Source organism: Leptodactylus fuscus, chromosome 2 (genome assembly GCF_031893055.1).
Source record: "Leptodactylus fuscus isolate aLepFus1 chromosome 2, aLepFus1.hap2, whole genome shotgun sequence".
Taxonomy (NCBI): Eukaryota; Metazoa; Chordata; class Amphibia; order Anura; family Leptodactylidae; genus Leptodactylus; species Leptodactylus fuscus.
In genome coordinates, this window is record NC_134266.1 from 178319756 (window position 1) to 178338583 (window position 18828).

General features: G+C 39.2%; 1 protein-coding gene across 3 annotated transcripts in view; it reads right to left on the reverse strand.

The window, feature by feature from the left end:
• The window catches only part of LOC142195432 (cytoplasmic FMR1-interacting protein 1), a 75178-nt gene that overhangs the window by 22394 nt on the left and 33956 nt on the right, over positions 1–18828 (reverse strand). The window contains exons 15-23 of one of the 3 annotated variants that reach the window (XM_075265221.1): positions 18633–18780; positions 14410–14563; positions 11216–11372; positions 10873–10969; positions 9759–9835; positions 9571–9679; positions 8395–8514; positions 4563–4762; positions 3812–3899 (exon numbers count right to left, since the gene is read on the reverse strand). In XM_075265221.1, coding sequence (XP_075121322.1) covers positions 3812–3899; positions 4563–4762; positions 8395–8514; positions 9571–9679; positions 9759–9835; positions 10873–10969; positions 11216–11372; positions 14410–14563; positions 18633–18780 — 1150 coding nt within the window. Of the gene's footprint in view, positions 1–3811; positions 3900–4562; positions 4763–8394; positions 8515–9570; positions 9680–9758; positions 9836–10872; positions 10970–11215; positions 11373–14409; positions 14564–15602; positions 15751–18632; positions 18781–18828 lie in introns of those variants that run through there. The other 2 variants (XM_075265222.1, XM_075265223.1) reach the window with 2 other exon arrangements.

Sequence of the window (18828 nt, forward strand, 5' to 3'; positions counted from 1 at the left end):
GTTGTGCCTTGTCTGCAACGTGACAGCAAAAAATTGTAGAACACCACCTCCTTGCCTAAGCCTCACCCCTCAGTGGAACTCTACCCAAAGATAAAGATCAGCAAATCAACCCCTTTGTTTTCTGCAGGATTTCTAGAATACTTTTTGTTCCAGGATCAGCCAGAAAGTGATGCAAACTGTGAGGGCAACTTTATTACTTGTTAATTTTTATATTTTTTTTTTTATAAGTCCTGTTTACTTTTAGTGTTCCTTTAAAAAAGGACCTTTCACTGCCTACACCAACTCCTACTTTTATAGGCACCGCTCCTCTCATTCCAGTGTAGTTTGATTTCTTTGTATCTGGCTCCCAATGCTCCTGAGCAATAAGTATGGTTAGTTTTAGCACCCAATATGTTAATCAAGTGGGTGACCCTGAGCGGGGGCAGATTAACCTAGAACCTCCCACCTGACAGCAGAAAGCCTAATTAGCATATTAGCTGCTGAAAGTCATAGAAATAATTGCTCAGAAACAGTAGGGGCTTACAGAAGAAAAGTCCAACTGCACTGGAATGAGTGGAGCAGCACCTATTAAAGGATGCAAAGAGTTGGAGTTTGTGAGGTGGTGAAATGTCCTCTAAGGGGATGTGCACATTACCTTTATGAAAGCCCACTACCCTCTCATCTGTCACAGGATGACAGCAACAGACTAACAACAATAGAGTGACGGACACAGATGGAGCCCCCTCTGTATCCATTCTCATCGTGTTTGTTTAACTTTCTAATGGAAGGACATGCAGGACTTTTTCTTCAACGCTTCAGAAAAGTTAAAATCATGACAGAAGCTTTCTGTCATTTTTTGAAACATTAGGAGTGAATGCAGATGGATAACAGATGGAGGGGCTCAGTCTGCATTCTATTAGATGAGAGCAGTGGACATTAATAACAGTAGTGTGACCCTACCCTAAAATCAAAAGAACAAAACAAAGCGCTCTGGAGGCCATATTACCGAGATGTGTATATATATCTACTAAGATCCCAGAAAACAATTTCCAACGGAGAAGGGAGAATTTCCTCTCTGTCAGAGCCTAATCTACATTAATAGATCAGTTTCCTACTGGGACGTATATTTTTTTTCTGTCACTTTGATTTATCATCCTCGGGGCTTTGTTCTTTTTTTTTTTTTTTTCTATTTGTGGTTTCTTTCCCTAGATAACTGCAGAATAGCAACAGTAGCAGACTTTTATTGTCATGAAGAATCAATGATGTTATGGTTTATAATAATTAAAGTTACATGGAAGCACAGGCTGTAGGCTATACATTTCCAAAAGCAACCTGGCAGATTGTAAAAACAGAGGAACAAATAGATACGGTAATTGTACAGATAAAGAAAATAAGAAAAATTGGTGTACTGGCAGTCTCAATGTTATGAATGCGGTACATAACACTATCTTGTAACTGGTAATGAATACCATTATCGCCAGTGCCTCTTCGCAATGGAAGCTATACATCTCATTTGCCATTTGAGAAAGACCTTGCCCTCTACATGAACCGGCACCAACTCTTATATGTAGCTGTGAATATTTGGAGTCCTTAGTGTAGTTATCTGAAACAACCCTGCTCTTCCCTTTGCAAGTATCTTTGTGCTTGTTTAGAAAGATCAAATTAAAAAAGATTTATTTTGATAATCTCATCTCAGTCCAATATATATAGAGATTTTTTTTCTCAAAAGAACATAACCGGCTGTCAAGATGAATTACAAAAAAAATAGACCTAAGGAAAGTCAGAGCAAGCTGAATATTCAGGCACAATTGTAGCAAACCACTAATGAAGATCGATTGTTTCTACATAGCAGACCCTTAACAGTCACTGAAAGGATTGGAGGGTTGTTTGTGATTTTAAAAACACATTATAGCGCTATACTTGGCCATGGGCAGTGTCTGACATTGCCATCTAATCTCAGACAGCCCCTTAAAGGTTGGGAAAAGCATGTAAACCCAAGACAAACACATATTAACGGATTTATGTAGTATGCCACCAACAATGGCATAGGTTTTAAAATGTTGATGTTGTGCATTTCTGTTTCAAATAAAAATATCAAACTTAAGTCACCAGCTGTGTGTTTTTTTCACAAGTATTTAACTCCATCCTGGACCAGACTATCTAAAGCCATTATTTATTGGCATAGCTGTGTGAGGGGTTGTTCTTTTGCCAGACAAGCTGTGTGTGTGTATATATATATATATATACACACACACACTTATTTGAAGTAGCGGTTTAATGAATTAACTTATTAACCCTTTCTGGGGAGGATGGAAAAGTCTGACACTCTGGAACAATTTTGTGGTATATAGGACTTTTTTAAACACTTTTAAATTAAACAAATTATGTTATATTATGTTACTATTCTTAGAGGACAACGCAGTGCAATCATCTAACAATCTGACAACACAGGATGTCAAAGATTTATCGTAAACCAAAAAGGGGTCATTTTTACAAAATCAAATTAAAGAAAATGTGTCACTATATTTTATTTTCTGTGCCTGACAATGGGGGCTTAGCTCAGCTTATCCTCTGATGCATTTAGTGACATGTTTTACAGAATAGTCATGGTTATAGGCAGCATTAGTTTGGAGCTGACTCATTGGGACATATTTATTAAAATGGTCTAAATGCAATACAATGTTAGTTGCCCATAAAAACCAGTCACAACGCAGATTTAATTTCTTAAAGGGGTATTCCCACGTCGCATACTCACCAGTCTTCACTGCTGTAAAATCTTCTTTCTTCCTGGTTTCTTGCATCATTTGGTGGGCGGGGGTTCACATGCAACCTGCCATTTAGCTCCGCCCCCAAATTAGCGTGTAGCTCCGCCCACCCATATTGGACTATGAAGTACAGGCAGCAGCAACTCCATTCTGTGTTACATACAGAGACTGCCTGTCTCTGCCATAATGAACACAATTGAATTAGCTAGCCTGATAACTGGGAGAACAGAAGACGAGTTCAGAAATGAAAGCAGCTCCTCTCCCCTATCTGAGAGCAGCAAGCTAGGTCATGTGGTGTAGACACAGGAATAGCTAGAAACACAGGCTGGCTCCCGTGCACTTAGCCCCTCCTCCCTCCCACCTGAGAGCAGGCAGATACATCACTTGACTCATGAGCAGCTAAGTCAGGGCTGTGTCCACAATGAATTGAATAAAGTAAGATAGTGGACAAACAAAGCAGTTTTGCTGAAGCAATGTATTTAGGAAAAGCTTTACATCCACATTAACAAGCAGTATAAATAGGCTCCTTGTGATGGGACAACCCCTTTAAGCACAAAATGAAAGCTGTGCTGTGATTGGTTGCTATGGGTAACTAGGGAAGTTTTGCTTTTAGACCACTTTAAAATATCTTCCCCATATATGTTTATGTGAGTTTTTCAAATATGATCTATGCAGTGAAGAGGAGTAGGTAGATTGTGACATCTATTGTCAGTAGTGAATGCAACGATGGGTGTTACGTGGTGTTTTCTATAGAGTAGTTATCTTCTACTGTAATCCTGTCTTGTCTGTGATGTAAATTAGGTGGCTTTTATTAGGCTTAGTATTTAGATTGAAAATTAAGAGGATTTAGTACTTTTTAAGTATAGATAGTAATATAGAAAATTAATGTAAAATTTAACGTAAAAACCTGGTTTGAAATTTTTTTTTTTGGAAATTCTGTTGACACCTTTAAACCTGAGTAGTAATGACGAGTTGAACAGAAGACAGTCTACAACACTCTAAAGTGTCCAACAGCACCGAAATGAGAACACTGTACATATATTGCAGAGAAAAGTGGAAGTACTTACTTTAGAGCCATACAGATATTGTGGTTGGGCATTTGGTTGCTTGTCACGCTGAAATTCCTGAGAAAAAGGTAGAACTGTACGAACAAACCTGGAGAGATAAAATAAGAATTAAGCATTAAGCAATAATACGTGCTGCTTAGACCCTGTTCACACGGGGCACCAGATGGCGTATTTTGGTCCTGATTTTGACGTGGGAAGCCCCGTCAGAATAGGATCAAAATGTGTCTGCTGTGACGGTCTTCCGACAGTCGCGGCTTTCCGCTCCGGAGTAGGCCCAAATGAATGGGCCTAGTACGGAGGGCGTTGACGCAAGGCGGACGCCGCGGCTGAATCAACCGCGGTATCCGCCTGAAGAAAGGGCAGCTCTCTTCTTTTTTCTGTTAGCAAGAACATACTGCTCACGGAAAGAAGGAAGCTAGCGGTCTGCATAGACCTCTATTGTGAGGGGGCAGATTCTGAGGTGGATTCAGCGCCAAAATCCGCCCCCTCTTGCCCCATGTGAACAAGCCCTTAGAATTGAAGGGTACCCAATGATGAATGTACAGAGTTGTAGTTGGTGGAGGTAGTACAAAGTCTCTTTAAATAAAATCTATTTTGCTACCATTTCCTACACTTTTGCACTAATATTAATATATTTCATATAAAATCTATCAAAAAAATACATGTACAAAAACATATATTGGCTTGTACAAAGAAAACATGTAGTGACTATGGATCTTAAATAAAAAATTCAAAAAAAGACAATAAGTACCTGTAGGTAGAACCATTATAGCAATAGTTAGGTAGAAAATCATAGTTGAGCTCCCAGAACACATGTAGTGTGATCCTGCCATAGGGGGCAGACACATTATGATTGGCTTCTCGGAACATGGCATCAAAACTGTCCAAGGTCAGGTATTTGCTCAGTAACTTGTGAGTCATTCGGTTCACCTCAAGAAGGCCTTCTAGTTCCTAGGGTAAGGTGCAGAAGAGAATACAATATATTTAGCCTGGTCTATAAAGCTAAAAATCCAGATAGGAACAATGTCAAACTGTATACACTGAAAATGCCTGAATGTTTGTTTTAATTTGTCTGAAAATATAAAGAATAAAAAAAAAAAAGAAAAAAAAAAAAAAAAGGAAAAAAAGAACAAAAACTGGTTGAATTCCTAACCAAGTGAGAATCTCTATTATGACTGATTACTAAAGGCAAACTACTAAAAATATAAAATCCAAAGCAAAACAGAAAAAACATGCGTTAACCGCATTGTTCTTTGCACTAGATTTCCCTTTGACGACACCTTACTAGGCAGATAAAATGTAAGCCGCACACTTGCTATGTGTCTTAAAGTAGACACAAACCCATTCAAAGTAGACTTAAAATTCCAAATGTCTTTAAATAAAAAATAAAAAATACAGCCCAATGGCCGAAGCATGGCAAGACTTCAGGTTTACATTACAGCTAAAGCAGCTGTAAAAACAACTGCTACGTAACCCAATATCATCCATCCTGCCACAAATGCATGTTGTGAATGTGTCATTTGTTTATGGCTTAGGGAATAACACACATTCACAATCACAAATCAGGAATATCTCAACAGCAAAGTCATTTTAATGGAGGACAATTTTGCTCTTTTTAGTGGATAGCTATTATTCTTTCCACTTGTACAACACTCATCTAAAAAAAATACTAATAGTTTCAAAGCTAAAGCATACATATTCATACAAAAGGTTTCACTGCCTCTCAGATACATGAATAGCACAAAAACTCCTCCTCGACATATTAAAAAGATAGAAGCACTAGACACGGTAAAACAGCTCCCCTTGGTGACATGTCATTGGTAGAGATGACCACATGATTGCTGAGTCCAGTAGCGCCAGCAGCATTGGGTCGTGCAGAAGCTAAAACGGAGTTGACAGAAGAAATAATAAAACAGCTTCAGCCTTTTGTTCAGGATGTCCAGTATCCAGAGACCTGATCTGCTCTGCTTAAAAGAAGACCTTACACCACCTCCACCTTCTCCAAACTTTTGTATCCTTAAATAGGTGCTGCACTACTGATTCTGACTTATCTGAATTGTTTCTTGCATCTGCAATACAACCTGTTCCCAACCTACAGATAACTTAGATAATAGAGTATGAATTTCTAGTAGTGTAAGATACTAATAAGAATTCTATTGAGGTTTATAATATGCTTTGAGTATTAGCATTATAAATAATAAAGGCCCAGTGCATTAGTTGGTTAATTTTATGATTGTCTATATATGTCTTAAACGAAGTTGACATCTGCGGCGGAGCCTCCATCACAGAGTTAACAATTATGGACTTTTTTTCTGGCAAAATGACAGACACCTGAATGGAAGCCCATTTATAGACAATGGAGTCTTCTGGGTTCCGTTGCCATTGTTCATTTTAAACTTAGCCTTTCTTATATAATTTTTTTTTTTTTTATTACTTCATGCCTCCGCTTAAGACAGTGTTATCGCTATTTGATTACAGGTTACATTATATCCCATACAATAATACTTTACTTTCCTACCAGATATTACCCCCATAGTCATTCATACTCTGTTCATCTGAACGTGTATGATTTCCATTAGGGAGACTTCAATAACTCACTTTCAGACACCTCTGGTGGAAGTCTATCCTCAAGGAGAAGAAAAGAATGGGACGTTGAAGATTAACATTCCCAAACCACCTTATCCATGATATCATCTGTAAGGAAAGAGTCAGGAGGACCCTCCCTTACACATTAGACAGTCGGTTAATGTGGCTAAATTCAGCACTCTTTGATGACTTTTTTCCAGTTTCTTTTCTCTTTCCAAATCTGAATCTTTCAAAGACTGAACTATTGCTGTTTTCACCATCTAACCAACCTAACCCGGATACTTCCATTTCAGTCTGCTGTCTTAATATAACAGTGCGGCAGTATGCCAACTGCCATGGGGCTATGATTGACTCAAACAGACTTTTCCTTCACCAACCACATCCAACCACTTGCAAGTTTATGTCATCTCAGTCTCAAAAACATCTCCAGAATCCGTCCTTCCTTTATGATGGAAACATCAAAAACCCTTATTGTAGCCCTGATTCACTCTAGACATGACTAGTGTAATTCCCTACTAATCTGTCTTCACTTCACTAACCTCTCCCCTCTACAATCGGTCCGGAATGCAGCGGCCAGGCTCATCTATCAGTATAAACACTACATCATTGCCTCCGGTCTGTGCCAGTCACTGCACTGGCTGCCTGTGCCCTATAGAATACAATATCACCCTCATTCACAAAGCCGTCCATGGCACTGTACCTCCCTACATTTCCTCCCTCATCTCTGTCCACCACCCAACCTGTGCTCTCTGTTCAGCCAATGACCTGAGACTATCATCCTCTCTCATCAGAACCTCCCATTCTTGTCTCCTAGAGTTCTCCCGGGTTTCAGCACTTCTTTAGAACCTAAATACGTCTGCATCTATTTACCCCTCCGCCCCACACACAGATACATTATCATTATCTCACAGGACAGGATGCCCTTGTAACCCAGTATGCCCAGGCACTTTGGATCTGTTCATAAAAGGACATTGGCCAGTGACTTGCTCATACAGCTTGCTTTATTTGTATAAATATAGTAACATTCCTCATAAAAAAAATGGCTGATCCACTGTATAAGCACCTCTTGTGCTAACCTCATACCCTGTATACCTCATAAATGATAAGCTTTTGTGAGCAGGCCCTCCTATTGTGTGAATTGATTGACAAAGTTTCAGTGTTTATCCTAGTATGTCAAGAAGGATAGCATGACACCTTATATGGAGACTGCCTTTGCAGGTGTATGGAGCCTTTAAGGCCATGTATGCTCTGCTGGAAATTGTGGAAAAGAATATGAAAATACGTTTTCTTTGATGGAAACAATAAAATGTTGCATCCAATGTCACCTATTGGAAAATGGCACCCTATAAGTCAAAGCATTACTTTCAAGAAGCTTCATCACTTTTACAACCCCTTCCACAGAGCACCATTTCCGGGTTCTTACCACTCCCCAAGAGAAACAGGTTACTGGTTTGGCTAGGTGAGAGGTCATTGACCTGGGTCAGAAAGGGTACTAAGGGTAGGTTCACACCTGCGCTGAGTCCCTGCTGGGGGATTCCATTCCTCATTCCACTTCAAAAATGCGGAGAGAAAAACTGTGTAAGCAGCGCATTTCTCTCCGCATTTTTCTGCCCCTTTCAGGACAAAACCCAGCAAATCCCATTATAGACTATAAGGTCCGTGGGTAACCACTTTTTAAGGGAATTAAAAACCCAAGTGCAGGTGTGAACCTTTGCAGATGTACAGAGTCAGACTAAGACACTCATCCATTCACTAAGCAATGAAAATAGAAATTCCTGAGAGTCCATTAAGACACTGCTGTGTTCAGACACAAAAGGATAAAGATTCTAGAAAAAGTGGGGTTTTATTGTACAGAAAGTAAGAGAGATGTATTTTACCCAGAAGAGGTTGTGTATCACCTAACAGCTGCTCTCCATAGTCAGCTTGCTGACTGAGCCTAATGCACTTCACTATATACAGACAGACTAAACACATCTGGTGAATAGAAGAATACTTACCACTATAGATGTAAGATCTTCACTTTCAAAACGTCCAATTGCCAGTTCCAGAGATTTATACATAGCTGCGGTAATTCTCTGAGTGATCAGCCGGTTAAGATCAATAGATCTACCCAAGAGCTAAAAGCAGTAAACATAGAGAGAGTCACTTCTGCAGCCTCTTCTCATGCCCCAAATATATAGATTAGAATAACACTAAGAGAAACACAATCTTTTAGGCCTAATTTTGTTTTTTTTTATTACAGTAGGACCTCTCCTGACTTGTTTGTTTTACTAAAGGGGCTCTCTTCTGAACGTGTTCCAATTTAAATTTGTAGACAGTTAAAAGTTAAACCTTTTTGGTGAAAACACCAGAAGGGAGACTAAGACTACTTCATTAAAGCATGCATTAAGTTTTGTACATGTCATATCAGTAATTACATTGCAATTACTAAAGGGCAGGGAAACATAATATTGCTTGGAGAGCATTTTTAACTGTAAAAATAATAAACTACAGAAAGGTCCTAAACCTCAACAGAAAAAAGAAGAAATCCTGTGTAATAAAACAGGACATATGAAGCTTTAAGAGGCATTTAAAAAAAACAAAAAACAAAGCAACACGGGTGGGTTACGCGTGGGCGGATAAACAGTCATTGTGATACATTTTCTGCTATTTATCCAGACACACAGCTTTACTTTTTAATTTACTGCTTTATGTTTTCCACCAACTATGTGACATACTGATGCAGTCTTTTATATCTTCTAGCAGGAGAGTGACAGGGTGTATGTGGTTCTGGGGCAGACAAAAGCTCATGTTATGGTTAACAGCAACCTGAAAGGGAACCTGTTGGGACGTTCAATAGTCTACAGGCCTTTAAGGATCAGGGTGACAAATAGCCCTGTTGAAACCATCCGGGCTCGCATTGAAAACAAAAAATCTTCACTCAGTGGTTCTACATCTCAGCATCAGTGTGCATGTGCCTTACTTCAGGTGCATTCGCAATGTAGCCAGGGTGTACGTCCCTAGCTTCACTGAACAACTGTGCATGCACCGGAGCATCAGAGATTAGCCTGATGAGACTTAGATTTATCTCTAGTGTTCTTTATCCACTTAACAGTTTCCTTCCTTTAGATTTGCTGTAGTATCACCAAACATACACTTATAATAGACATGCATCATTTTGCAGAAATACAAACCTGAACATGACGCTGCTTCAGTAATGTGTCATAACGATTTGAATTTGGTTGTGTAATATTGACTCCCTGATTCTTACAATCTGCTCGAAGCCGCTTCTCCAAGAGTAAACTGCAAAACAGAAGAGCAAGTCAACACCAAAACTACCTAACCTGAGAGGGCCACTAAGGAACAATGGTAAAGTTCTTACCTTCCAGCTACAACTTTATAATGGGCAAAAATTTGGTCCGCTAGTTTGTACACAAACTGGTCAAAACAAAGGTTTACCTGCAAGCAATTTAAAAAATACACATGAAGTTGGTTACAAGCTAAAGGGTACATTCTGGAAGAATATAACCAATAAGGCTAGGTTCACAGATTCGACTGTATTCCGTTCAAGGTTTCTGTCTCCAAACTCATTTAAAAAACGTGGAGAGAAAAGTCCTGCAAGCAGGACTTTTTCTCTCCGCATTTTTCGGGGGGGGAACTGGGCAGACCCCATTAGTGTATGGGGTCTGTGGGTTTCCAAGGGTAACCACTTTTTAAGGACCCGAAGAACAGAAACCCAGGCACATGTGTGAACCTAGCATTATATAGTATAACTAATAAATGACTTAACATATAAACATATACCCTGTTTCCCCGAAAATAAGACATCCCCCAAAAGTAAGGCATGGGGGGAGGTTTTGTTAAATTGCCTAATATAAGGCACCCCCCAAAAATAAGACATCCCCAAAAACACTGCAGCCGGCAGAACACTGTGCACGATGTTCCGTGTGCACAGGTATGCCGGCTGCTGCCTCTGCTGTGATACCACTGTTCCTGCTGCTGTAAGATGAGCTGGGAAAGCATCGTATGCTGCAGGGAGTCCACTCTCCCAGCTCATCCCACAGCAGCCGGAACAGTGGTATCACAGCAGAGGAGGCAGCCAGCTTTCCTGTGCACACGGAGCACAGCGTTCAGCCGGCTGCAATGCCCACTAAGTGAGGCTCTCCGGCACAACTGCCGGAAGCCTCGGTAATCTCTGCTAAGCCCCGCCAACCACTTCCACCACCGTGACCAACAGCAGCACCAGCGCTGCTATGAAGATGGGGAAGGTAACTAGCATACCACCCCACCACCACCACCTATTGCACCACCTACAACCGGCAGTCATGCCGGCACTCCGTTAAGGAAGCGCCGGCATGACTGCCGATTGTCCCCCGCTCCAGCCGCTCCATAAGACATCCCCCGAAAATAAGACAGGTCATATATTTCGGAAGATAATTTAATATAAGACACTGTCTTATTTTCGGGGAAACAGGGTAGCAGAGAAGTTTGTTTACCTCAGCTTCAATTTCATCATAGAGGAACTGCTTTTTAAACTTTGTGAGGGCATAGTGTGCACTGTCATTATAAAGATCCAAAGAGTAAAGAACATACCTAGAAAAACAGGAAAGAAATGTATTAAAATCATTTGGAATGCAGTGAAAAAAAATAAATAATATCAGTGTGCTCAATGAACAATGCCAACATATTTCCCTCACTAGGGGTAGTGCCGGTTGCATACTGACTCAGGAGTCAAATGACTGTGGCAGCTAGTTCCATACAAATCTATGTAAGAAGCTATCTAAATTGTCAAACAGACCAAAGTGTAAACAATATAGATGATGTAGAATGAATCCTTACTCCATCATTGACGCTTCTTTTGTCTCTAGAATGTGATCAGTCAAAATCCAAGGCATGGACATCTCAATAGGGAACTGAATCCTCCGACCCATGGTCAGCTCTAGGAAGAACTCTCTGAACCAGAGCTGGGAGAGATCACAGCACTGCTGTAAGGTTTCTTTAGGAAGAAGCAAATATAATATTAGCACTGAGAACCCCAGCTTAGAAATAATACAAATATACTAGCAAGGGCTGCAAAGGGAGAAGTGGTTAGGCATTTACCATTTGTTATTGCTTCTAAGCACACACTATGGAAGATTATTAAACACTAGTAGAAAAGTAATAATGACAACCAGACTAAGAGAAGGGCTAACTGTAATTTAATTTGTGGCCATGGTCATCACAACTACAGACATTGTGTCTACATGGTAAAATATCTGCCTCTACGAGCATTACTTTATAAGTTCTAAAAACCTAAAGAGAGACCACAGCTGCTGATAAATTATAGGAATAGATCTTTATAAGCTGTGAAATCTAGGTTTAGCACTTCTTAAGATACAGAAGATTAAATGTTCAGTGTACTATGTACTATATAGATGACATTAATATCAGATGCACTCATCTGGCAAGCAAAGTGAGCAAATACTAAACATAGATGGCAGATGGTACGTGTAAAGTATCTGTGTTGTACAGTTCAGGGCACAATGCAACGTTCACTATTCCCCAAAACATATTCTGATAAAACAATATACAGTCCCATACAATTGCTGATTTATTAAAGGGGCATTCCAGCCAGATGCATTTTACCCCTATACACTGGATAGGTGACAAATAGTGTTCACACACTAAGACCACCACCAATTGCCAGGTCAGCGAACCAGTCTCCCATTCTGACCAGCTGCAAGACCACGAGGAAAAAAAACTGTTTTTATCTGTGCCCTAGACTTAGAATGGATCAGTGGAGTGAAAGCTCGGCTCTCACTCCTTTCAAACTCCTAACCACAATGTTTTGGCTAGGGGAAATACCAGAAACAAGGGTCCCCCTGTTTTGGCTATCAGTGGGGGTCCTAGAAGTCAAACATCCACCTGTTTTTCATATATAATCTATTCAATGCTGGAAAACTTGTTTAAAATTGAATGTGTTACAAGAAAAATTACCTATATTTTAAATCAAGTTTTTATATATTTAACATATTTAAAAAATCTTTATTTATGCTTTACATTTTCCATGTCACTATCATTTAAAAAAAGCATTAATTATACCTAATAATATAATGTCACTTGCCAATTCTGAAGGGTTTTCTTTGCAGCAAACACTTCATTTACATAACAGACAAGGTAGATAGGATTACAATTAACCAATAGCATATTTATAGATAAACCTATTGGCCCATCATTGTGTCCACTACTGACAATAGTTAAGTCTCTCCCTGCAGAGTACATCTAAAAAGCTCCCATAGACCTCAACGATTCAACTCTAGACTATTACTACCTATATCCATCACTATGCTGTAAAGCATATCAGTAAATGTAGTTAGCAGAGCATTGGATAAGCTCAGGAAAGATGGATGCCACCATAATTATGTATAGAAAATTAACTTAAAAAAAAAATAAAATCTACCATCAGAAAATAAAAACAGATCCAAATCTGAACAGCATACTACATTTTTTTTCTAGAATATGTAACATGCAACTGTTATTTTTTTCTTTTTATGTAGATTGTGAGCTCCACATAGAGCTCACAATGTACATTTTTTCCCTATCAGTATGTCTTTGGAATATGGCATGGAAATTCATGCAAACATGGGGAGAACATACAAACTCCTTGCAGTTGGTTTTTTGCCCTTGGCGGGATTTGAACACCAGGACTCCAGCACTGCAAGGCTGCAGTGCTAACCACTGAGCCAGCATGTGGCCCCTATTTAACACATGTCTGTCATTAGTATACAACTCACAAAAGTCTAGAAGCTTGAAACCCCAAATCGATGCTCATTGTGGAAAAAATAGAATAGGGGATCTGCTTCAATAGTGCTTTCCAATTAATGAATGTTGTTACGGTCATATTGGAAACACAGTATTTCCAAGCAGTTGTAGAGTCCCACTCACAAAAATGACAGTTTCCCCTTTAAATTGAATGTGCGCACCATAGAATCCTCTGACTAGATAAATAAAAATTGCTAAAATCTTTCTAATAAAAACTGTAAGTCTTAAAAAGTTGCCTTATCAGAAGATATTTTTTTTTCATACATGGTATTAATCCAGACCCCTGAGAAAGCCAATAGGAATGAAACTGCCCAAACTTAAAGGCTATGGATACATTTGTCAACTTTTTTTTTTTGTCTTTTTACCCACTGCATATAAGCTTTAATAAACATTACTGTTAAGATTGGATTGCATTAAAAAAATTCTTACAATTTGTCTTCTGGCACTTGCAAGTGTTTCTGTACACTGCAAGCTGCTCTGTCCTGTTCTCAGCATAATGTGTTAGAGTAGGGTTTGGAGGGAACCTTCCTCCTCGCCTTTTGTAAACAGGCCTCTGCTAGACATGTTGTGCGTTGTAATGTTCAGCATGCCACCACTATGCAGAAATATAGACAGTTCTACTCATCAGATATAGTTCTGTGATGGGAAACCCACACACAAGGATCTTAAATATGACAAGGGAAGAGGATTCCCAAATACCATCAGAGTGTGCGGAGCGCTGTGTGCACATGGGTATGCAAACTAGACAGCAAAAGAGGAAGAATGGAGGGGGAGAGCTAAAGCGATCATGAGACCAGGGCTAGGGAACATCCCTGAGCTAAAACTTTGAACATGGAAGAAGTTGCAAATTGGAGTTAATGGATGATGAATGCATGAGAAGGAATGCAGAATGCAAAACAAAAAACAAAACAAAACAGAGTTTACTCCAGGATCTTAGTGAGACCCAAGTATATTGATTTTTTTATGCACAAATGTGTCCATAGCCTTTAAGAAACAGGTAACTTGACATGCATAAAACAAAGCCAACCCCCTCTGGTTTGTCCTTGAGATAGTCTGGTCTATAGGTGAATGGCCTAACTCTAGTAAAACTGAACTAACTACTACACAGCTAATAGCAAAACTTCTGTGCGCCATATTAAGGAACAAGAAAAGCAAGCAGTCACAAGAGGATGGACTGGCTGTGACAACTGTGAGGACACATAAGCAGCACACCGTTCATACCATAATCTTACCACTGAAATTAAGCAAGTGTGTGTAGAAGAATGATTCACGGTGAAACTTTTCTATATCCAAAATGGTGGGACCCTCTAGGCTACTTCTTAGCGTTTTCTTGGAACCACTTTTATCAGCAATGAGTGACTCTAGCATGGTTCTCACCATGTATAGCTGTGTCATTTAAAAGGAAAGGCATTCACAGATGAAGAAATACAAGAAAGAAGAAAATAGACAAAGTACATTAAAACAGAAGCACCATCTGACCAAGAAATTCAGTTTTACAACCCTCATTGTTCAGTCTCATGCTATTTACATATCAAACCTTAGGGAGGCTGATGCACTTGTGATTTTTGTCATGCACTGGTAAACTGAGCACAGAATTTCGCTCATCCATTCGTTAGTAATAGTTCAAGACTAAAACACTGGCCTTGTGGCTCCATTGCAACCAGTCACAGTCTATTTATTACACAATGGCCTTTATGAATGGAGACAAAGGGGTAGTCCAGTTCTTGAGGAAAAGAATAAACAACAGTCCTGCCAGTAATACAGCACATGACTGCTGAGGATAGGCTGCAGCCATCACATGCAGGATTATTGGCAGATTTTTTTTTTTTTTTTTTTATCACCACCTCCAGTTTTTAGCATATGTTAATAAGTACCGCTTCACTGATAATAATAGCTACAACCATTCCGAAGCAATGACTGCAGTTATTTTTGCTGCCTGATATGTTACTTAGGCACTCTTCTGTCAGGTGGACATGGGTGGGCAGGAGAAGACAAGGGGGCCTGATTGAGAGCGCCAATCAGAAGTAGAGCGTGTCAGAGCTTACCATCTCTATATGGGGGCTAGAGAAAAAATTCCATTTGTGTTGGAATCAGTGGAGTATTGCCTATTGAAAAATACTAAGAGACGAACTTGGTATAGGTGGTGAAAAGAGAGTGGTGATTTGTGTTATTTCTGGCTCTCTTTCTCCACTCCAAAGAACTGAACACCACCTTTAAGTGAGAAAGAACAGACCAAATTAGAGCATAGGACTTCCTTCAGGTATGATAGGTATGTAACAGACTGGAGGTAAAGAGGGTGATAAACTGAATACATATTGCATGACAATTTGCATTTATTTTTTAGAGAAGACCTGAACACATACGATGACCATTTCACTGGATATGAACATTTTATTAAAACATGGTAAAAGAAATATCGTCTTACCACCAAAGTCTAAAAGAGTTGGATAGGAGTAGGACTGCCTCAGAAACTTTTTTACCACAAGCAACAACTTTTCCATCCCCAGAGACTTGAGCTGTTTGAACAGCTCTGTAGAGCTCAGGGATTCTGCCATTGTGCGCACCAGGAAGAGCTGAAAACCAATGGGCAGGTACAAAAGGAGGCCAAGAACACAAGGGGAAGTGGTAGGAGGAGGAAATCGGAAAGGAAAGAAAAGATTAGTATGTTAGCGAAACAAAGCTACGTCCAACCTGACTTCCAATAGTTTGGTTTTACTTAAATTTGACTTTGTGTAGAAAAAAAAACTGTAAACTTTATCTGTAATGAATCTCTAACTTGAAGCCATTTTGAGCAGGTACAGTATTAAAGGGAATGTGTCTTGAGATAATGAGCTACTGTTTAAGTTAACTGGTAAACATTTTTTTTATTAACTTTTGGTGATGTTTGACATCACTATCTACATTTTTCTAAAAATCCTAATCTGCAGTTTTCACACTGACCTCAAAGCCTAATATAGACAGATAAAAATAAGATGTGATCCCTTCCGATGATAATAGGTCATAGCTTATTCCCCCTCTTACCCCAGGTCATAGAGAAAATTGTCCCACAATCTGAAATAAACATCTCATGACTATTGTGCCTAGGTGGCTACTGTAATGCATATTTCTGAATTGTAACAGCAGCCCATGAAATCTGGCTGCACAAAATCATTTACAGAAAACAGAACAAATACAATATACAACTAGCAAACAAAAACAGATAGAATTAAATATGCGTCACTATCTGGTTTCAATCGGTTAATTGGTGATACATTCCCTTTAACATCAGTTATCTAAGCACTACCCAGAGAAAAAATAACAGCTCTATTTAGAGAAGATGCTGGGGATTTTGCAGCAAAGTTATGTAAAATCTGCAGGTGTTCTAAAGGGCAGATCCACAGCTATCCCACGACACGGAAGGAATACTGCAGATCTGATGGATTCCTACTATGTGTGAACGAGCACTATATTTTATATTTTATTACTTTGTCACATTGTAATATCTAATATTGTCTGTTCATGGTTCCTCTGATTTGTAAAGTGCTCTGGAATATGATGGCACTATACAAATAAAGTTTACTACTATTATTTAAAAAAAAAAAAAATCAATAATATTATTATTATTAATAATTATTATTAAAGGGATCCCATCATTCAGATGGAATTTTTTGTGACTAACACGTCGGAATAGCCTTAAGAAAGGCTACTTGTCTCCTACCTTTAGATGTCTTCTCTGCGCCGTCGTTCCGTAGAAATCTCCGTTTTCGACGCTATGCAAATGAGTTCTCTCCAGCGCCGCCTCCATCTTCTTCAGGAACGTCCTCTTCCTGTGTCTTCTTCCGGCGCAGGTGGTGAAACTTGTAGGCCTTGGGCAGAGCCTACACAGAAAGTGGCCATTTTCTTGTGGCCTGTGGGCATGTGCAGTTGGCTCTGCCCGAGGTCTACAAGTTTCACCGCCTGTGCCGGAAGAAGACACAGGAAGAGGACGTTCTTGAAGAAGATGGATGCGGCGCTGGAGAGTTCTCTCGCAGCATTGGAGACACCCCCAGTGCTGTTTGAGCGCTGTGGACCGCCCCCAGTGCTGCAAGAGAACTCATTTGCATACCAGCAAAAAACGGGATTTCTACGGAACGGGGGCGCGGAGAAGACATCTAAAGTTAGGAGACAAATAGCCTTTCTGAAGGCTGTTCTGGCATTAGTCACAAAAAATTCCATCTGAATAATAGGATCCCTTTAAAAAAATAAAAAAATCAATAAGAGATCCGCCACAATAAATGTGGCCTTACAGTAGCCTTTAAATGAACAGCATGGGAAGGATTTTACATAAACAAGCTGCAAAAAAAACATACTGATGGAGCTCAAAGTGTCCTTAGAGTTGTGCAAGATTATTATCCACCCTTGTAAAGAGAGACAGATATATGTATTGTATATAGTAGAAAATTGTTGTTAAAAATATATATAGGCTTCAAATTGGAGACTCTTTGTTTTGCGGATTATTATTACATCAAGTGAAAGGAGTATTGTCATGGCTTATCCACATTAAGCATCATGATTACACAGTGTGCAAAATGGTTGAGTGTTGTTTTATTTTATGTTATGCGTTAAGTGTAATGTTTCGCTTTAAAAAAAACAAAACAAAAAACACTTCTGTTTCTAGAAATTATCAGACTTCTTGAGTTACAATGACAAGAGCATGCAACAGCTGTTATTGCCAATTTTTAGAATTTGCAGAATGCTTGGTATAGTTACCAGATAAAAATAACAGCACAAGAGTCATTAGCGACAAAGCGACAGACAGAAGGTTGCAGAACAATGCCAAGAGAGGTGCCCATCCCTTCCAGCCATCAAAAGCAAAGCAAGAGGGAAACAAAACACAGAAAACATTGGTGGTAATCGATTGGCTCAAATGTAAGATTAACCTTTTCATCCTTGTATTAACTGAAGCAGCTGAAATCACTTCAATCCCATTTCCCATCCATCATTTCATTAACATAAACAACAAAAATACAATTAATTGCAATTTGTTATACTCTATAGACTTTGCATACGATTGCACAATGGCTAAGTACTAAAACATGCATATTAATTAATACATGCATTATGGGCTGGAAACTCATGAATTTTTCTGTTTATGGTGTAATGATCTATAATAAGTATAACTAAGGATCCGGCCCTCAGGAATGGCATAACACAGAATTATAGGTAAGAATGCTCCAGAATTGTCATTCATGAAGAACACAGCTATTTACTAAAACAGACATGTCTTTTAACAATAACTGTAACATTGTTATACTCTATGAACTAAAAAAAAATCATTTCGCTATTAAATAAAAGCTAACACTACTAATGCAATGTTTCTGCCATCAATTCTCCTGGTATGCAATTGGTAAATATGTTAAACAATGTACTTGCTTATCAATAATATTACTTGATTACAAGAGACTGGGAATCAGTTAACCTAAAAAATTATGTGTACCTGAGTGCTGGAGGGTCCCACTGCACGCCTGGGGACTTTGATATCAAACCCAGTCTTGGGGTCTTTCTCTCCTCTAAGAGCAGGGTCATTAAATGGTTCACATCCTGCGCCCCAGTCACATACAGTTTTTCTTATTGCCTGAAGTACACTAGAAAATAAATGCATGCAATAAAGCAACATGCAAGGAAGTTCTCCA